Below are 21,372 nucleotides of genomic sequence, written 5' to 3' on the forward strand. Positions count from 1 at the left end.
ACGTAGTACCAACACGTAGGCACTGAAATCACCGAAATTATTATCGTATACCAATAGATCATTTAAATATCAAACGTGTGCTACATGCAGCTGCTTTAGGGCAATATATTTAGGGTACCGCAACTTTGATGTTGAAGGTGCTCCCAACGATCTCAAGCAGTTCATAAATTATGTATAAATGTAAACCTTTGATAATGAAGATTTACACTTACGTAATGAACGAAAGTAGAGAAAATTAGAAGTTCCAATTAAACCCTTTACTTAATAGTCTAGACTAGACAACCGGGAAAGCATGGATCATATTTGAGCTCTCCTGAACCGTCTCATCGTTCTATTGTAACCATTGCTCATCTGAAAGTGTTAAAACCAAAAACCTAATTAAGTGTTTCTTTTTTTCCAGGTGCAAGAAAAAAGATTACTCAAATAATCTTCCATCCACTAGCGTTATAATTACGTTCCATAACGAAGCCCGCTCTACGTTACTAAGGACCATAGTTAGGTGAGTAAACGATTATTTTACACGTGAAACGACTCGCTCACATTTATAATTTATCCCTCGATTCAAATAAAATTCCGTTTGTACGCCACCAAGTCTAGACATATAATTTACGTAGTCTAAATCAAAATGCATCCTCCTTTCGGAGAATCGATAAAGTAAACTCTGGGTGACCTCAATCAAATATTAAACTGCGAATAAAATAGATGCTTCCACTTGAGACGAAGTAACTAAAGTATTCAGGTTAATCGAAAAACTTTTTTTGGCTTAATTGATTTTTTTAGAATGGGAAGGTTCCGATCAGAACTCTTTTAGCTATTTAGATGTAACTAACATCTATGGGGGAGTTATGACCCAGAAACTCTACATCGTGGGTGTGTCAACTTTATCTACTCCTACATACTGTTAGTGTACTATTACGAAATTAATCAGATGGGAGCTTATCCTATTAATCAACAGTGTTTATTATATAGCGTAGCGAAATTAATATCTCAATAAAATAAATGGAAAATCTGCCTTAGGTAATATTAAGCCTGTCGGCGCTCCCTTTTTAAAAGCTTTTATTTTGTAACTCCCCTTCAGTAAAACGGCTCCTTAATTGCATTCAGTTTCTCAAATGCGATGCAAATTTGTCTTTGAGAAAACTTAACTGAAGGAATTAGTATAACTTTATATTCATTTCATTGACAAAAAGAAAGATTTAACGTTTCCATTTCCAACCGAATGTAACTTTTAGTTTATAATCTGCTTGAACCATTCTAATTGCGTAGATTATAAGTGTTTGAGAGCGATTGAATTACAAAATCTTAATGGTGTAAGCGCTAGAAACTGATAGTAAAATGTTTTAGTGTCCTGAATAGAAGTCCGGAGCACTTAATCAAGGAGATTATTCTGGTGGACGATTTTAGCGATAACCGTAAGTACGGCCGCCTGTTTTTGCAGACGTCGCAATTTGTTACATTTAATTTCGCTAACTTGGCATTCGATTTCAATTAGATTAATAATTGAAAGGTTCCTCGGAAAATAACCCGAGTTTCTCTTTAGCGGCGGACGGGGAAGAGTTGGCAAAAATTCAAAAGGTTCGTGTGTTCAGAAACGAAAAGCGAGAAGGTTTGATGAGGTCCAGGGTTAGAGGAGCTGATGCAGCCACCGCGGAAGTACTTACATTTTTAGATAGCCACTGCGAGTGTAATGCGAATTGGCTGCAACCCTTACTGGAGCGTGTAGCAGAGGTAATTACGCGTAACCTTAATGGGTAAAGTGCTTTTATTACCTGTTCTAGGATCCGACGAGAGTAGTTTGTCCGGTGATTGATGTAATTAGTATGGATACGTTTCAATATATAGGAGCTTCTGCGGATTTAAGGGGCGGATTTGATTGGAATTTGGTATTTAAATGGGAATACTTGAGTCCCAGTGAAAGACAGAGCCGCCAACACGATCCCACGCAGGCCATTCGCACGCCTATGATCGCTGGCGGGCTATTTGTTATCAATAAGAAGTATTTTGATAAATTAGGAAAATATGATATGAAAATGGATATATGGGGCGGGGAAAATCTGGAAATTTCGTTTAGGGTGTGGCAGTGCGGGGGAAGTTTAGAAATCATTCCTTGCAGCAGGGTAATAAAGGTACAAGCGGTTTCATCTTAATTTTTCCCATTATTAGGTGGGACATGTATTCCGCAAGAGGCATCCTTATTCATTTCCCGGAGGGAGTGGAAATGTCTTTGCAAGAAACACCAGGAGAGCTGCTGAAGTCTGGATGGATGACTACAAAAACTATTACTATGGAGCTGTGCCTTTAGCGCGAAATGTACCATTTGGAAGGTAAGTATGAGAGCCAAAATGATAGTGTTTGCATTCTCTTTTGACATCGTTTCACGTGATTGATCTTTCGCGACCCAAGTTTTTTATAACTTTTGGTACATTTATCTACAAATGTGTATTCTCTTAGTGACGTAAAAATTATGCGGCTTATTTGGTGCAATTAATTTCACTTTTTGTTAATTAAGTGTTGGGAAAAATCGTATCCCTACGAACTACGGTAACAAATTTAATCCAAAAGATGTAAGTGAGGACGCCAGCAGTAGGTATTCAAGCTAAATTAGACCAGCCAGCACACAATCCCGCATTTTAAACAGAAGAAAAGTTAATTAGAGGGCTCCTCTTCTCGTATTGCTAACATACCATCCGGCAGAGGGGACGAGATGAAAAAGAAACAGATACAGCGAAGAATTCAACTGCATGAGGTTCTTTTTCCACGGAAATAAATGATTAATCCGAACATACAGGGCTAACATCATACTGATGATCAACTCCCGCGTGAACACATTAAAATAATAATGAATATTATCATAAAATTTACAAATGTTTTAAATGTGACTATCGTGATTACGGGACAAATCGAAAAAACAACTTTAAACAACACCTTTTGACACATACCGATTCTAAAGATTTTAAATGTATTAATTGTGATTACGAGACAAATATCACTGCTTTAAACGACTCCTTTTAAATCATGCCGATTCTATAGTTTTTAAATGGCTCATTGAGATAATGGAACAAATAAAAAACGACATCTTATTAGTTATTAGAGGACACATTTTAACTGTCCAGTGATGTAAATGTGCTAAAATGTGCCAATTGTAATTATGAGACAAATAACAAGCGCTACTTGAAACAACACCTTTTAAAACATAAAATTTCTTACAATTTTAAATGAGCTAATTGCAATTATGAGACAAATAACATAAACATTAACTCGTAGAAACTGGTTTTATTAAAAGGAGCAAATTTCTCGTTAAGTTAAATATTAATTCTTTGGTGTGTGTCTACAATCTGCATGAAAGAGAGGTCTACGTGACCTAACGTACCTACGTTAATAACATCTAAAATGTTTGCGGATGTGGAAACAAATATCGATTATCTCAGAGCAAGACATAATGATAGAGATGCCTGGGGACCGTTCTTTTTGTTTACAAATATTGCGAGAAATATTGTAAGTAGTGAGGGTCTCTGGTTTTTAAATATTTACATGAATTTCTGAAAACCAAACCATTTTAGCTGCAAATTAGACGGCTGTAGTGGACTTAACCCCCAGGTTCTACGCTAACTTCACACTACACTAACTAAAACAAGAAGAATTGTAACTCATTAATCCCGCTCCTGCAAGATAGGTAGCCCGCCCCTGGTTTCGAGGTTTTGAGCCTACAGTTGAATGTCGAAGACAATCGCGGAATTAGGTGTTGTACTTCAAATGGATACAGTTTTTACCACCCCCGTGACTGCTTCATTCACGGAGAAAATTGTTAGTAACAAACAAGAAGTCAGTACATACATCAAACGAATCGGTAATTTCCACACATTAAAATAAAACGATCAAAACTTATATGAATGTTACTTCAGGGACAAGGCCAAGTAATCAACATCAATAAACATAAATGAAGCAAGCATTACACCAAAAACGTAAACAATTACAAACAATAGCATAACGGTATCACATTATGTGATTCTGCATTGCGGTTAAACCAAGTAAATTTCAAAAACAAAGATTCAAACACACACAAAATATAAAATGTGGCGTACAAAACACAAATACGTTATAAAGAAATGCAAAAATTACCACCTGCATTAAATAACACAAAATAACAACAAACCCCCCGTTCGTGCTTTCTAGATGGCGCAGGTAGATTTTTCCCACCTAGAAATTGCATGGTTGCCAACTCTCAAAAATGTATGTATCGTCGTAAGTTGTATATACAGGATGGAATCTCTCACGGCTTAAATATAAATGCTATTGTTTTTTGTACAAGGAGACCGCTTTCATATGTTTCACTCACTGTTACTAGTTTAAATCGTATTTGATTGTTTCATAATTTATTAGTGTTTTGAAACCGTTAAGACGTGCATTATTTGTAGAATATGCATATGGAATCTAACATAACAAAAAAGTAATAAGTTATCTATTTTATCTCTTGCTCCAAGATTTTAACTCATAAGAGTTTTTTTTAATTTTCTTCTGCTACTGATAGCTGTCAGAAGATACTAGAATTAGAGTTTAGTGTTAAGGGATTTAATGTAATTTTTTAATGATAAAGAAATAATTTTTTCATTTATTATTCATATTGAATTCAATTGACTGTTTTATCATTAACAAAATCGTATGTTTTCCATTTTGATAGAAAGCATCATTGGATCGTTCAAGTCTAAGTACTGACTGATCTACGAGTTCATCCAAATGTTTGGAAAGACGGTCGATACAAGGTCTCATAAATGAATGGCTGCTTTGATTTGGAATTGAAGATTAAATACGATGATTCAAAACTTTAGGTATTCCGATGGTAAGCGTCAGTGTCATTAATTCACCTACGTGCTGTTGATCACTTCAGCCAGGTGACAAATTTCGATATATAGGTTTATTCTAAACACATTCTCCTTCAAAATATTGCGATCTACTTCCTTTCCGCTCGTTTCATATTTACGGTATTATTCGTCTATATCGCAATTATTCTTTCGCTAAATTTCCTTTGACCCTGAACTTTACACGTACGGTTCAGATTTCTTGTAGTCACACGCAATTTCTCCCCTGAATTGGAAATCACTAGTTTTTCTCGCGGCTCGACGCGAATTGTTTCACGGTTTAATCTGAGTTCTTTACACAAACTAAAATCCACCCTGCGCTACCAGCTTGCAGGTGGTCGTCTTAACTTTTTTATTCTTTCGACGCAAACGCCATCGTGGCTTATCAACACGGGTAATTTACGCCCATTCTGTTGCTCAAACCACCAATCAAAACTAATTTCTTCATCCAATGAGATTTTCTGGCATACCGGGTGACTCAATAAAACTGTTCCTCGGCCATATCTCGGAAACCGTTCGTCGTATGACTTAGGGGGTAAAAAAATTGTTGGGTAAATCGGTTATGAAGAATCGCTGGAAAATATTTTCAAGTTCTAAAAACGACCACCAGAAGGCGTAACTGCCATCTTAAATTTTAAAATTGCATTTTGTTTAAATTTCGCATAATAAACTAAACATTCTTTTTTCACATTTTTAAAGAGAACTAGTTTATCTATCATTATCGTTAAAACAAAAACTCAGTTATTTCAAAAACAAAGATGGTGTGGGGCGTTCAATTGTTTTTGCAATAACCTGCTTTAACTTCTGAACCGTTTGACCGATTGTAACAAATTTGGTATCGTTGAAAAGAGCATTCCTTGGGCAACAAGAATCAACCAAATGTAGTTAATTTAGTTGAATCATTCTCCGTCAGGGGGCTAGTTTTGACACTATGATCCAAAATGCTAAAAATCAAATGGAATGATGTGACTTTTTCTTTATGAAAAAGTAGCCAAATAACACCCCAAGAGGCCAGTGAAAACCGTTTTTCAAAATCTCGTTCCTAACCTCAAATATGGGAAAAATGAGATTAATTAATTCATTCATAAAAATGCTTAAATTGTATCTTATTTGACGTATTTCCGGTATTTGGCGATGGCGCGAAAGATTGTTTGGAAAATGATCCTACACTTTTAGGTAGGCCTTGGAAAATTAAACAAATGAAACACGATGCATTATAAAATAATAATAGCCGTAATTTGTAAATTAGGTATTCTGCTGTGTTTACATTCAGAAAATGCAGCTTTTTGAATTTGTAATCTTTTTTAAAATGCCGATTTCTAACCAAGAAGCATTTTATATGCTGGCGGCGATGGTTCGTGGTCGATTCGGGTAACGCAAATAAAAAATGCAGGCAGCGACGGTCGCATTTTGAAAATAGTCAAAATATATCGCATTTAGGTTTTAATTTGTTCTAATTAGCGGGATCAAATGTTAATTGGTAAGAAAGGAATCATTCAGAAAAGAGATCATTTTGATGAGTTAGTTCATTTGTTTGACGAAGCCATAGCCATACTCTCATAAATAGGTAGGTATGTATATGGTCGAACCCCCGATTGTATCTGCGACAATGAAACTCTTAATTCGACCAATTATATTTCATTAAACGCTCTATCGATTGATATGATGTATCTTCTACCTAGAATCACGTTAATTATCAAACATTGTAATTAATTTCTTTACTTCGCAGCATTCAAGAACGACTAGATCTAAAGGAGCGTCTACAATGCAAACCATTCAAATGGTACTTAAAGAACGTGTATCCCGAATTAACGCTACCGCACACTTCGACAAGCTACGGATCGCTCAGGCAGGGCATCTTCTGTCTGGACACAATGGGTCATCTGATAGATGGTACCGTCGCGCTGTATCAGTGCCACAATACCGGTGGTAATCAAGAATGGGGACTTACAGGTGGTGGTTCGATAAAACATCACGATCTGTGTTTAACTTTAGACAAGTACGTGAAAGGTGTGCAAGTTATCATGCGAATATGTGATGGTTCCGATAGCCAAAAGTGGAAATATATGGAGAGTGGTAGTTTGCTGAAACATTCTAAACTTCCGTTATGTTTAGATTCGCGATATACAGATATTAAAGGTATTACGGCGGAAAAGTGCAATCCTAATTTAGAAACGCAAAGATGGCAGTTGGCCACTTGAGAAAATGGTACTACCAGTGGTACTAAACGGAAAAGACATATGGTGATAAAAATGTAGCTTAGTTAGATTGAACATTTTTATAATTGCTAGAATCTGTCTAATATTTATGTGTTGATGATATTCAAAATATGGTTTGCCCAAGTAGTTGGCTTGTTGATCGATGAAGTTACTGTGAGCTTTCATGGTTGTTGGTGTACGTTTTCCTTAAATTTATTACAGGTACATCTCATGTCTCTAGTCATTAATTTCTCAATTTTTCACCTATATACACTTCGAGAAGTTTTTAGACATGCAATCATTCCATGGTTTATAAGAATTCCATCCATTATTTTTAAAACTGCTATTGATCTTAAAAATAATCATTTTCTGACACCATGCAACGCACCCATCACAAAACAAAAACATTGCCAAATAGTGAATATTTTGGATAGAAGTTTTATTCTATTTTAATATTCAAGATGACACAAAATTTAAATAAGCTTGTCTTTCTGTGCGACATTTTTGACTTAATGAAACTTAATACTACAGATTTGTGAACCTCATTCTTGGGATTGGAGGAGTTGTGGTATTTGCGTGGTTGAAGTAGCAATGTAAAGGATTCAAATGATGAGACAAGTACTTAGTTGAGTATTATTTTCCGTATTACGACATAACTTTCCAGACAGACGTCATGTAAATAAAATTGAATCTAGTCTGTAAGTCTTTACTTATACGTTATATGCCGGACAGAACTGTACCTATCAAGCAATTTAGCAAATTTAAAAATGTACAGGTTGTGATATGCAGGGAGCTTTAAAATGATGGACTGGGAGATATCATTTTAAAGACACATGTTGCCACATGTAATAATAGTAGAAATTAGAGAAATAGGTTGTAATTAGGTACTGGCAACATTGTACATCTAAAATCGGTATCTTTCTAACATTCATTTTTATCGCACAATACCTGCTCATGCTTATTTTACTTCAGGTTTAAGATGCTGTACCATCACTAGAATAAATAAGGTCAATATGGACAACTTACCAGGTACTTATTTGCAGGTGATTACTGTATTCACCTATATGGCACTAACAGCATTTTTTTTATTATGTGATCGTGCTAGACGTGTACCTTTGATTCACACTAAATTGATGATATTTATGACACTTTGTTTACTAATTATAGAGGAGCAACTATCAAAATCAAATAAGCAAAGCATCTTCTAACTTTTCTGGTATGATCGCCGAATGTTACTGCGGAAATGCGTTTTGTTTAAAGTGTCATGACATATGGTGATTATTCAGGACTTTTCCATCTGTTTTTGCTAGACAATAATGCGAGATTATGAAAGTATACTTATCATACTTTTATTTGGTAGTTATAGTCATCAAGTAGGAATAAATTATGTCGATTTATTAATATAATGTGGATATGTAAATAGTATATAAAAAAAACTACATACCAATATTGTAAGTATGTTAATGTTTTATATTATGCTTTGTTTATAAAAAATTAAATGGTTAAACCCCCTAGAGAGTTTAATTAAAATTTCAATGTAAAATGTGTTTTTGAATGTTGCCTCCATAACAGTTCATCTATGCTGAGCCAGTCTGTATAGGTAGGAGAGTTTGAGGCAAAACGACCCCAAGAGGCAAAGTCCAGTACTTTTTAAGTTTTCTGTATGGACACGGGATCTATGGCCATCAATAGGTAGGTATACAGTCATTCTTTCTGAATAGCTAGTTAGTTGAATGTTATTTGTTACCATCAGCACGCAATCTTTGCAAAAAATAGAATTTGTGGTGACATACCACTATGGTTTGGCAACAAACCTCGCCACTGAAAGAATATCGCAGTATGGGAATAATGCGAAACGCTCTGGGTACGTTCGGCATTGAGATTGGAGTACATAAAGTGCACCCCAGTAGTGTGCTGTTGCTCTGTATGGTTCGATTTTACAATTACTTGGAGGAAGTATCGAATGCAGTTTGATTCTCGGCTGCATATTTTGTTACTTCAACTCGTGGCCCGCTGCTGGACGGCGCGTAAGCGATACGAGAAGTGGGGCCCCTTGTTATCATTTCTCTTATTTTTGTGATTTGCTTGTCCAACTTTTACATGAAACTTACTATTGGCATTCTCATACTAACTTGATGTTTTTTATGTACATGCAATTTATCATTTTACGATTTGTTTTAACTCATTTACATGTAGGTACATGTGTTGATTGAAATTGGGTGCGTTCGCCAGACGAAGCACTTCATGGGCGCTACCTAAAGGCGGGAATATGTTAGCAAGGTTTCTCGCGCGAGTTGCTGTCTGGTATGTACAAACACCTCGACGGACAGTGTTATCAGCAACTCGCGCAAGAAACCTTTTTTCTCGCCTATACACCGCAACGAGTGTGGTGCCGCTAGCACGTATAGTTTGTTAGCAAAATTCTGCACCAGCGCCCTTTCGAGTAGGTATCAACCCAACGTGCATTTTGACAGCAAATTGCAGTGGTATTCGGCATCAGCCAATCAGAACGCCGGAACCTTTCATGAGGGTTCCGGCAGATTGTGCATTCTACTTAAATGCTTCCTGGATACAGTCCTGTCGAGTTAAATGTGTATGAAAGCTTGGCGGCGACAGGAAGTCGCAAGACAAGGCGAAAATGATGAGATGTGTGCACTTGACAGGTTCAGCTGAATCAGAACTGCCGTTATTTAGTGTGGTTTTTTTTTGCAGAATCTGTGGGAATTTTCTATCAAGGCAAGCCAGGGTTTCTAGCAAATTACCTTTATAAAGGCGTGTAAGATTCATTGACATTTTGGGGCTCATTTTAAAAAAAAGGATATGCTTGGTGTTGCACGGTCATAAAATGTGAGTAAAATCGACCGCCGGTCAAAAATAAGTAAAAGCCGCAAGTATCTCGAAAAGAGTACCTACTCGCAAAGGAAAAATGCAAGGTTTGAACGAGATTGTACTTGTCGGTGGGGTAAAAACTCTAAATGCCAACATTTCGAGAACGGGGGTACTCACAAGAGGAAAGTGTAAAGTATAGACGAGTAGCTGCATCTATCGGTGAATCCAAAACTTTAAATGTGAACATTTCGGGGCGAAGTACACGTTATGAAACCGTAATGCCTAGTCGTCCGTCCGCCCGAATTTATTATGAGCGCATACAGTGATATTCAGGTAGAAGTAGACTAGAGATTACCTATAGGAATTTCCTATAATCTACTTTTAAATGATTAAATGTCGCTTGGAGGACGCCTAACTTTATGCAACCAAAATAACTAACTACAACAAACGAAGATCGACCTGCCCTAATAATTAATTTGAATATTATCGCTTTGACTTCCGTATTATAATTGTTGTTCGTGTCGTGTGCGATGTAAGAAAAAGTTGATATTTCCAATTGGTATAGTGCCGGTAACAGTTAAAGGAGCTTAAGAGATTTATTTTCTGTAAAGGCAAAGTAACAATATTCTATTTGTTTCAATAAGTTATTTTGGTTGCATAAAATTGGGCGTCCTGCAGAAGACTTTTTATGATTTGAAAGTAGACATAGGAAATCCCTATGTCTACTTCTATATGAATATCACTGTATATAACTGTCTTAGTTGTAGAGTTAGAAAGATGGCTACATTATCAAAGTTGTGTATTTTTTTTCTACCGAATCCAAATCTGTATCAAAACAAAACCACATCAAATTTTTCAAATAAAAATCTGACTTTTATATGGAACACCCTGTATAGTAAACATCATATGACAGTTTATTGAATTCCCTACAAAAGTTGTTACTTCTTATGCACCATAGCATAGCCAAAATACTTCAAATAACCCAGACTTTTCCATTATTTTCATTTCGATCTAGTTATCCCTAATAATGATAAAATGACGATTGACGTTGTTGTTTGACGTTTGTTCATTGCTAGGAAATCACAAACTATGATGTAATAATATACCTGGTGATACATCTTAATGTCACATTTTTGTTATTATCTGAAAAATGCGATGCCATTTTGTTTATTTTAATTACAGATTTGGATTCAGTAGAAAAAAATACCCCATTTTGGTAATTTAACCGTCTCTCTGCAACTAAGAAGGTAGCAATATGCACTTATTTTGAAACAGACTGTTTTTGTACGCTGGTGTTATACCATAGAATTTTTTAAACAAATCTATTACTTTTAATGTTAACTAAGCAATTATTTTTAATGACATATGCATTGTACCTACCTATTTATTGTGAATAGGTACATGCGATTGCAGTAGTTTAGTGCACATGATAAAAAACATTATTTGTAAACAATAAACAACATAAATACTAGCCAATTTGATAAAAAACTCCTCAAATCTACTCTATTGACTTTGTCGCTGCAAAAATATCACTCCCAGTTTGTTTGGCCCTATTTACAGCATCATCAGAACTAAGCGCTTCTTCCACTGAAGGCTCGACAGGTGATCCGTCATTGTTCAGTTTGCCCTCCTTGAAATCTTTTCTAATTTTTGGAGCATACACCACTTCAAATAAATCTTTCGCAGTAAATTCTGATTGCACTACGTCCGGTGCCCGATACGAGACGTACGGCTTTAACTGAAAATCAATCCACCCAATTATAGGGAGTGGGCTTTATATTGTGCCTACCTTAAAATCTGTTAAGTCGGGCACAATTATGTCGGGTATCATTTCAGGTATAGCGACGAACTTTCCATCAATTTTATATCCTATGTCTCTGACACCTCGTTCTAAAAGTAATTGTTTGTAGATGTACATTTATGAACAATTAGAAAGTTTACTGTCTACTGGAATTTCTGGATCTGGGTTCTCCATTTGCTGTTGTTTAAAAATCCTCGATCCTCTTTTATTATACAATGGGAATTTTCTAAAATTCTTCTTTCCATATCGCACAGCGGACGTGGACAAAGTTCGTCTTAAAACACAATTTATTAAAGACATTTGAAAATCAAAATTGAACACAAATAACATGTGTGGTTATGTTATGTATGGAAGTGGAGGTGTACACGCGGTTTTGGAAACATTCATATGCGTTAGTACAGGGTGGTCAAAAGTCAGAAAGTCATCGTTGGAGAAAGGTTTTTTTTTTTATGGCCGTTTGCACCGACAAATTTTAGTGGAGCTTAGCTTAAAATCCATGGCAACGATTATTGAGACAATGGTTGCCATGGATTTTAAGCTATGCTTAAGCTAAGCTCCGCTTAAATTTGTCGATGCAAACGGGCATTAATCCCGTACACACCCTATACACAGTTGAACGCTTTATTGCCTCTTAATAAATAGCGTTTTCGTTTGGCAAAACTCGTGCTGCACGAGTGCAATTTTTACGTTCTATTGGTAATTTTAGGGCAATTTTCTGTGTTCCATTGGCAAATGTGATGCAACAATTAAGCCCGCTTGACATGGAGCAATAAAAATTGCAATTGCATGCAAGTTGCAAGAAAAATTGCGAAAGGCATGCGCAGTTCAAAGCCAGCTGATCAATTGCTGCAAGAGACTTGCATGCAATTTTTATAGGACTGGTGCTATTCTTCTTGCATGAATCGTGCAATTCTAGGGATAAATCTAGTTGTTTTTTGTGTCACCAACCTAGTAAAATACAGAAGCGGCAACTATGATGCTGAGAGACTTCTGTTGGTAGACATGTGGCAATTGAAATAGAATTGCACCATGTCAAATACCATGCAATGCTTATTGCATGCAAGGATTTGACCTTGCAATTTCTTTCTGCAAGTTCTTGCGCGTAGTATTGCTCCATGTCAAGCGGCCTTTACGCACTCAGTGCAAATTTCGACGCACGAGGTCCGAGAGACCGTGGAGCTGCTAGTTAACAAATTTTCAAAACAAACGTGCAACAATTTGAATTTGTTTCTTGCGTTGGGAGAGTTTTTTGTCGTCATCTAGCAATAGCGAAGATGATGAACTAGCCATAACTTCTATTTTACAAAAAGTTGCACTTACTCATTAAACTGAACGTCAAAAATTGGTCCTTTACAGGAATTTCAAATTTATATTCCTCATCGTTTATCATAAATAATACTGAAATCGTTTGTCATTTTTTAGAATAGAGATTTGTCGATTACCTAAATCCAAAATGAGGTTATGGACAAACGACAACAAATACCTATTTACGAATATTTATGTTCCATTGAGAGCAATTTTCACAGTTTCTCGTGCAACACTCGTGCAGTACGAGTTTTGCCAATCGAAAACGCTAAAGTAGCATTCACAACCTCAAAATTAATACCTACAATTAACAATCGAAAATTAACGTAAATGTTTAAAGCTATGTATTTTAAGGGTAACATTCACAATATAGAAAATTAATCGTACAAATTAATACTTAACGCAGAAGTTTGCAAACTGCAAACTTTGTCCCTTAATTTTACGGAAATGAACAGAGGTGCGCATGCGCGCTTTTATGTGACAGCCGACATAAACCTGTTTTGTTTGTTTTGATTTTGTTTACATATACAATGAATGTGGCGAACAGAAACAAGTATCTTGCCACTTTAGGATAAGGCTAGTTATAGTTAAAAGACACACTAACACAAACACTGATTCTTGTGCTTGCGCTACAAGGTTATGTTGAAACTGGTTGTATAAACAATTAACCAATTGCCTCGCCGGTACATAGGTGGCGACACTGCTTAAACATTAATTTCAAGTATTAATTTCAGGCATTGTGAATGATTGCTTTGCGTAAAGTTAACGAAATAATTTCACTCATTAATTATAAACATTAATTGGAGGTTGTGAATGCAGCTTAAAAGTAAAAATAGGTTTGTTCGTTTGTCTGCACTAATCAACACTGGTGTACCAAATGCGTTCGTTTGTCTGTTTGTAACTGCATGCATTCCGTTCGTTTGTGTAGTGCAATTTGCCCATTTCAGTTCATAACAGCACAAACTTGTTCGTGCATTTTAGTGCGAGCAACTTAGTGCAGCATAAATTAGACGTGAAACGACCGTTCTCATAACCATAAACATTTTGAAAAAACAAGGTGGGGAATCTGCGATGAATAAATTATTGGAAATGGAACTTTTATTTCATGATATTATTGAACAATTTATAAGTAGATCGTCAAGTGAGGAAGATAATATTGCAGAGGTCATACAACAAGTAAATGAAAAATAGTTTCCTGTATAATAAATAATAAATTTATCACTCATGATGCAGTACAAACGTTTTTTGCTGGTTATTTATTTACTATACCCTAAATAAGCGTTCGTTTGTTAGATGCCAGTGCATCAAAAACTGATTACTCCAGCTTACACCGTGACGTCACATCAGTGTTGCACCAAACCAATCGAGCAAGACAAACGAACAAACCTATAGACTCTAGCAAGGGAGTTGCTGTCAAATGTATTCATTTCTGTAGTTGACTAGCTGTCGTCATGAGACGCGCCTCTAAAAATAAACAAAACCATCTCAGACGGTGCTTTACTTCAATAACTGATAATTCGCCTGTGTTGGATGAAATAACCAAAGACGATGTGTCAGGAAACGTCTCCCGCCTAATATCGATTCTGAACGTAGCCCAGTTATATTTTCAGTAAAACGGATCCACGTTTTGGTTATTTCCAGACTTGTCCACAGTTGTACCCACTGCTCGTGTGATAATGTCAGTGATTGTAAAAGTTGAAATCAAACAAGAAGAAGAAATAATTGCTTCTGTTGATGACAAAATTTTACTTAGCAATGATGTCTCTGTAAAGCTTGAAGCAAATGAGAGCATCATTAATGTGGGTTCTTGTAATGTTATAAGTAATTGGAAAAGTGAAAATAAGGTCCAGCATGAACATTCCGAAGATTTGCCATATGGTGGCCGACCACAAACTTTGACAAATTTCAGTTGTGCTCAGTGTGATTTTGCAAGTAATTATAAATCCAGTATGATAGCACATTTACGAAGACATAAAATTACCAAGGATATCAAATGCTTTCATTGTGACTATGCAACTAATAACAAATACCATCTTCAGAGACATCTGTTAACACATAAGGTTGCCAAGGATTTCAAATGTGCACAATGTGATTATGCAACCAATAATCATTCGCACTTTAAAAGACATTTGTTATCACACAAAACTACCAAGGATATCAAATGTGCACAGTGTGGTTATGCAACCAATGATAAATCACACCTTAAACGCCATCTGTTAAGACACGGGACTGTCAACAGTTTAAAATGTGCACAGTGTGATTATGCAACAAATGGTAAATACAAACTTAAATTACATCTGTTAATACACAAGACCGCCAAAGATTTCAAATGTACACTATGTGATTACGCAAACAATAATAAATCATCCTTCAACAAACATCTTTTAACACACAAGGCTTCCAAGGATTTAAAATGTGCACAGTGTGACTATGCAACTAATGATAAATCACACTTTAAAAGACATTTGTTAAGACACAAGACTATCAAAAATTTCAAATGATTATGCAACCAATAACAAATTCAATGTTTAAAATTATCTGTTAAGTGCAAGACTGTCGAGGTTTTAAAATGTGCATAGTGCGATAATGTAACAAATTGCAAGTCCAATCTTACATTACATCTGTTGACACAGAAGACCGCCTATGATTTCAAATGTGTGGTATGGTTGGTGTTAAAATAAAATACTCGGGTTCTAACGTGTAACACCTTGACTATCTTTTAAACCCTCTCTAGATGAAACATGTTTATATTTTACTGACATTTAGATACTAACTACAAAATTGCACTTTATTTAATACACGATGCCAAAGATTTAAAATATGCACAGTGTGACTATGCAACAGATAAATCACACATTAGACAAGGATTTCAAATGTGCACAGTGTGTATAATTATGCAACCAGCTTCTGACAATTCTGAATCTAATTTGGAGACGCCAAAATTAGCAAGCTTAGGTTCTGCCGTCGCGATCATTTCCATAGAAACTGAATTTTCATATGTTCTGAACGTCATTTTATATCATGCATTTGAAATAAGAATGACAAATGTTATTAGAATGCACAATAATTTTTTCTCTATCTACCCTTAGGCCGCGTGTACATTGGCGAGATTTGAGCGGTGAGCGTTGTGCGATGGAGCGTTGGCATCTTAGACCATGTTGGCATGTGTACATTAATGAGCGTTAAATTACAGTGTTACATGCCTCCATCAAGGGCAGTTCGTTTGCATTGCTATTTGGATGGAGAAAACAGTTGGAATTCACAGTCATGAGTCTTGACCTTCGGAATGATTCGACAAGATTTTTTGAATTTTTTACGCATGTCAGTTGATACTTTCAATATACATTTTGGGAAAAATAGAAAATAGATTGGAAACGAAATCAATATATTTTTAAAAACCTTCAAGATCACATTAATTAATCTAAGTACAGTACCAAGCTCGTCAGTTATAGGTAACAAAAACACCAGGTTAGTGCTTGTTTACAATGAACGTATACGTAAGAAATACACAAAACTTATCAATTTCCCAAATTTGAACTGTATAGAAACATACACTTTATTCCGTATAACTTCCGTTGCACGTCATCATATTCTATGACGTAATTACTATGCAATAATGCCAAATCTAGTTTTGAGCGATTTAGGTTATGTCACTTGTCAACAAGACAGTGCATTCTTTTGTGTGAACAATCTACACCTTAAATAAAATTAAAATCATTTTTATTATTCATTTCGTTAATTGGAACCACAATATACACACAATATACTTTAATAACTTATGAACTGTACAAATGTAGCATCTCTTTTACAGAGAAAGTACTAAATATAAAATTTTACAGGTTATGTGATGGATGATATTCAAATTAATCGGAATCATCGGAACTGCTTTCGTGTTCAAAGTTTATAATAATAGTAGCAACGTTTTCAAGATCTAATTGCTTTTATCTTTCGTACCACTGGTGTATTACAGTTTCCGTATCCTTAACTGAATTGCGCCACGTTTCGGAAGTTATCGATTGTAGTGATTCTTGTCACATGTTTATGCAATTTTCAATGCTTCGTCCATCTCTACCAATGTGTCGATTTTAGTAATTTTTCGCTATGCCCCAAATATGTTCGATAGGATTAAAAACGCGATGATAGGGTGGTAATCGTAAAACGAAGTAACCGTATTGCTCGGCTAAGTGGTCAATGCCTTATGCGGTACATTTTAGCTGATTTATTCCTAAAAGTATCAACAAGATTTATATAACATCAAATAATTTGCGAACGTACTTACTGTGCAACCTTTTCAACAGTTCGGCTGTAAAATCATTTTCGGAGAACTGCACATTATGATCACCTAACCACACTTTAATGTTGTCTGTTTTCCCGTTATCGAACACAATTACTGACGGGTTATCTAAATTCTTCAGTAATTTCTCTTCAAACCAATGCACAGCGAAAGACGTAGAAAATAATCAAAATCAAATCAAACGAAAAGTAAACCAAAAGCAACCTGTCAAATTTACAAATTTAAACGCGACAACATAGCGAAATGCTACCAATTGTTGCGGCTAAAATAAACTACATGCTTAATGTGTTGCCTAATAAACGAACGTAAGTTTACGTTGGTACGTCGTTTTCTTCAGGTAATGACGTGCAACGGAAGATATACTGAATAGATATACCTACACAAAGTGTCATATTTCACGTTGAACACTTGTAGTTGACCATTACAGTAAAAGTCGAAGGTTGACTCAATAATGAAAGCAAATAAGTTGGTTGTCTGTTGAACTGTATTCCGGTTAAATTGTATTTATGTCTTAAAACGTGGTGGAAAATTTAAATTAAACAGAGTGAACAACTTAAGCACATTTTGCGTAACTTAATTTACGGAAACGCATGTCGTAGCTAGGCGTTCCCCACAGAGTTGTATATTATCCTCGCCATTAGAGATTGCCGATACGTCATAAGTAAATGACTCTAGCTATCCAAAACGTTTATAGTAAAGTCACATGAAAACAGCACATCAAATAAAGACAGTGAATATTCGAAGTGCATTTGAAGGAAACGAAGTGAGTTATTGAATGAGATAATGTGGTAGAAAGAGAAAAAACAAAAACGAATAACCAATGCGTTTTGTAAACCGTATGAATTTGAACTCTCATTTGACTAAAATAGTTCTTCCGGATATTTATTTTGACAGTTGTCATTTTTAATCGTTTACCTGTCACGCACTTTTAAATCATCGGTTACGCACTTTTCAATCAGTTCTTTTCATAACTAATCCGTCACTTGCGTGTATCCTATTAATCACTTTAATCTCTCTCTACGAATTCCCATGTCTGCAAAGGGTAAAACTTTGCATACACAAGCACAGCAGCTCAGCTTGTGTTAAACTTAGTGCAACATTTTGAGAAGGAGAAAGAAAACGGTGGTCCATTGATACCCGTATCTGCTGTTCAAGAAGTAAGTGTGATTATATATACTTATATTTTCATTTAGTACAAACACACAATTATAGCGAGTGGCCAACGCTTTGGGTACATCTGAGAGGACGGTGCGAAGCATCAAGACAAGAGCGGCATCTATAACCCTGTTTTGAAAAGCCCGGGTAAGAAACGGCCCCGCAAGAGAGCCAAATCTGACCTGTTTCGTTAAAACATTTCTACACACGTTCTGTACTGCGTAGGGTAGAAGGAGGATCAACATCAGGATCCAGTTGAGAGGCTGCTTATTTCTCGTTTCTGATTCCTAGTAATCTAACATTGTGCTAAAAATGTAAAAAAAGTATAAATATGAAATAGAAGTAGAGTGATAGTGACAGTCGTATATTATAATATATTTTGAACATAATTAATATCCATTTAGTGTATCATTTTGAATTTATCCTTATTGTAAGCCATCATAAGTAACAGTGAGTAACTTTGAAAAGTGGCAGTCTTGCAATGTGCAGCTGGGTGTATGAAAATCGTATAACCTATAAATTGAATACTCTAATTGTGAATGTATAATTCTTTATCGGCAAACTCACTTATGATTTTATGAATGCAAGACCCGACCATTGTAATAATTCTGACGTAGCGTAATTACTAAATGTTCACATTTTTGGAAAAATTCCATTGTAATGAGGCAGCTTACAACAATGGGTTTATCTTACCATATGGCCTGTAAAAATAACGCATTAATGACCTGTTAGATTACAAGGATTTTGTTTTCTCACCGTCTTTATTACGTTATATTTTATACCAATTAAAAACCAAAATCGACTAACGATACTTTCTGCGATTTGACAGTTTTGCACCTTCAAATAAACATCCAATAAATGACAGCTGTCGCCATCTCGGAGTATATTTTCTAATCAAGTTGGCATTATTACGGAAGTAATTTGACTCATATTTTTCATATTAAACCATACGATTGTGAACTATGACGTACCGGCAATCTCTAATGGCGGGATAATATCATATATATAACTTCTCTTATATATATGGATAATATCATATATATAAGAGAAGATATATGGATAATATATACAACTCTGTGGCGTTCCCGACGAACTAACGCCATCTGAGAACGGGGAACGCATACCGTACCGGCACGCTAATATACGTATGATTTTCGCTCTTTTCGTTATATAGTCTTTGACACGTTGAGATAAAAGGGCTAAACTCCGTACAATCTGCGCATGCGAAAGAAACGTCAATGTTGCAATGTTATTAATTAAAATGTAGGTTAGATTATTGTTTTCATCACAGGCCGTTATAATGAATAAACATATTCGTAAATCGTAATGTACATTTAAACTCGCACTTTTGAGGTTGTATACCAAGAGCCATGTTTCCCTGCAGCACTATAAATTCCGAAAAGGACAGTATAAGCCCTATGTTCACAAATCGTAACCCAAGACATTTCAAATATCTACGAATCGCTCATAAACCGGACGGCTACTACTGTGATAAAACTGGAACGCTCCTACTGGCATAAATATACAAATTTGCTTTCCTACCGCCTCCAATAAGATAGCCCGATTGTAGATGGCAATCGACACAAACAGGCCGTCACGTAACTTCATTGTTCGTGCATTACTTCAACGGACCCGACACTCACCGCTAGCACAAAGGAATGGGCCATCAAAACCAGGCTGTATAAGACCATGCACCAAGTCATTGGCGTACGTGAATGTCACACGGTCACGTCCCTGCATTCAATTTAATGTTTGCTACTTGTAGATTTCAGTTGTTCGTACAAAGATGCCTTGCAAGCAGTCCGACAGATTTTATGTGCGATTGCAAACCCGAACACAACGTCAGTAAGGTCGCAAAGTTTCTAATGTGCTTCAAGATTTCAATTTGAAATTGCCAATTCACTATAACTAAGGTGCCCTTTTTATTATTGTGTAGTTTATTATTTAATGTTTAAAATATTGGTAAGCAATAAAAAGTTTACATATTTATCAAATTTATTGTTCTTGAAACCCATTAACTTCTTAAAAAATCAAATAAACGGTTTTTCATGCAATCTAGAAATTAGTAAAAAGCACCTTTTTTGGAAGAACCTTTGAGAACAGGGAAGCATCTCGGGAAACTGAACGTAGGGCTTTCTATCACTTCATTGGAGCGACCCAATACTCAGCCTTCTCTTTACAGAAACTATGGAAGCACAAGTACAAATAAAACTTTATTGTAAATTATGCAGCTATCTACCTAATAGGTACACAATTTAAGATCGATTCACATTATCTGTCAAGTCAGATTATATCCCACGGGTGTGGTAATCTTTCTCTCGTCCACGGCTCTCTTGACTACTCCGGCTCAGACAATTTCAAATTGAAATCTTGGAGCACGTTAGAAACTTTGCGACCTTATTGCCGTTGTGTTGGGGTTTGCAATCGTATATAAACTCTGTCGGACCGCTAGCAAGTAGCAAGGCATCTTTGTACGAAGAACTGAAACCTACAAGTAGCAAACATTAAATTGAATGCAGGGACGTGACCATGTGACGTTCACGTACGCCAATGACTTGGTGCATGGTCTTATACAGCCTGGTTTTGATGGCCCATTCCTTCGTGCTAGCGGTGAGTGTCGGGTCCGATGAAGTAATGCACGAACAATGAAGTTACGTGACGGCCTGTTTGTGTCGATTGCCATCTACAATCGGGCTATCTTATTGGAGGCGGTAGGAAAGCAAATTTGTATATTTATGCCAGTAGGAGCGTTCCAGTTTTATCACAGTAGTAGCCGTCCGGTTTATGAGCGATTCGTAGGTATTTGAAATGTCTTGGGTTACGATTTGTGAACATGGGGCTTATACTGTCCTTTTCGGAAATTATACTGCTGCAGGGAAACATGGCTCTTGGTATACAACCTCAAAAGTGCGAGTTTAAATGTACATTACGATT

General features: G+C 36.0%; 2 protein-coding genes and 2 long non-coding RNA genes across 5 annotated transcripts; 2 read left to right on the forward strand and 2 right to left on the reverse strand.

Annotated features, from left to right (window-relative positions):
- Nucleotides 1–400: 400 nt before the first annotated feature.
- LOC116168754 (polypeptide N-acetylgalactosaminyltransferase 2-like) lies at nt 401–8,895 on the forward strand (the record flags this gene model as incomplete). The annotated part of the gene is given in 6 exon segments (XM_031484733.1): nt 401–499; nt 1,345–1,412; nt 1,541–1,728; nt 1,779–2,117; nt 2,164–2,324; nt 6,586–8,895. Coding segments are annotated over 6 exon segments (1,327 nt in total), but the record flags the coding sequence as incomplete, so codon positions are not given.
- Nucleotides 8,896–11,183: 2,288 nt separating this feature from the next.
- LOC116168755 (39S ribosomal protein L41, mitochondrial-like) lies at nt 11,184–12,038 on the reverse strand. The gene is made up of 3 exons (XM_031484734.1): nt 11,825–12,038; nt 11,673–11,773; nt 11,184–11,621 (listed from the first exon to the last, which is right to left on the reverse strand). Exons 1-3 carry the CDS (start codon nt 12,012–12,014, stop codon nt 11,382–11,384), a joined length of 531 nt encoding a protein of 176 aa, XP_031340594.1. The 5' UTR covers nt 12,015–12,038; the 3' UTR covers nt 11,184–11,381.
- A 7,555-nt stretch (nt 12,039–19,593) lies between these two features.
- LOC116168725 lies at nt 19,594–20,425 on the forward strand. The gene is made up of 2 exons (XR_004144827.1): nt 19,594–20,145; nt 20,204–20,425. It is a non-coding gene; the product is annotated as an uncharacterized LOC116168725 (long non-coding RNA).
- Nucleotides 20,426–20,486: 61 nt separating this feature from the next.
- LOC116168724 lies at nt 20,487–21,358 on the reverse strand. 2 transcript variants are annotated; one of them, XR_004144825.1, is made up of 3 exons: nt 20,985–21,358; nt 20,678–20,926; nt 20,487–20,623 (listed from the first exon to the last, which is right to left on the reverse strand). It is a non-coding gene; the product is annotated as an uncharacterized LOC116168724 (long non-coding RNA). The 2 variants fall into 2 exon arrangements; XR_004144826.1 differs by lacking the exon at nt 20,487–20,623 and having other exon boundaries at nt 20,633–20,926.
- Between the last annotated feature and the right edge of the window lie 14 nt (nt 21,359–21,372).

Source organism: Photinus pyralis, unplaced genomic scaffold, assembly GCF_008802855.1.
Source record: "Photinus pyralis isolate 1611_PpyrPB1 unplaced genomic scaffold, Ppyr1.3 Ppyr1.4_LG4, whole genome shotgun sequence".
NCBI lineage: Eukaryota > Metazoa > Arthropoda > Insecta > Coleoptera > Lampyridae > Photinus > Photinus pyralis.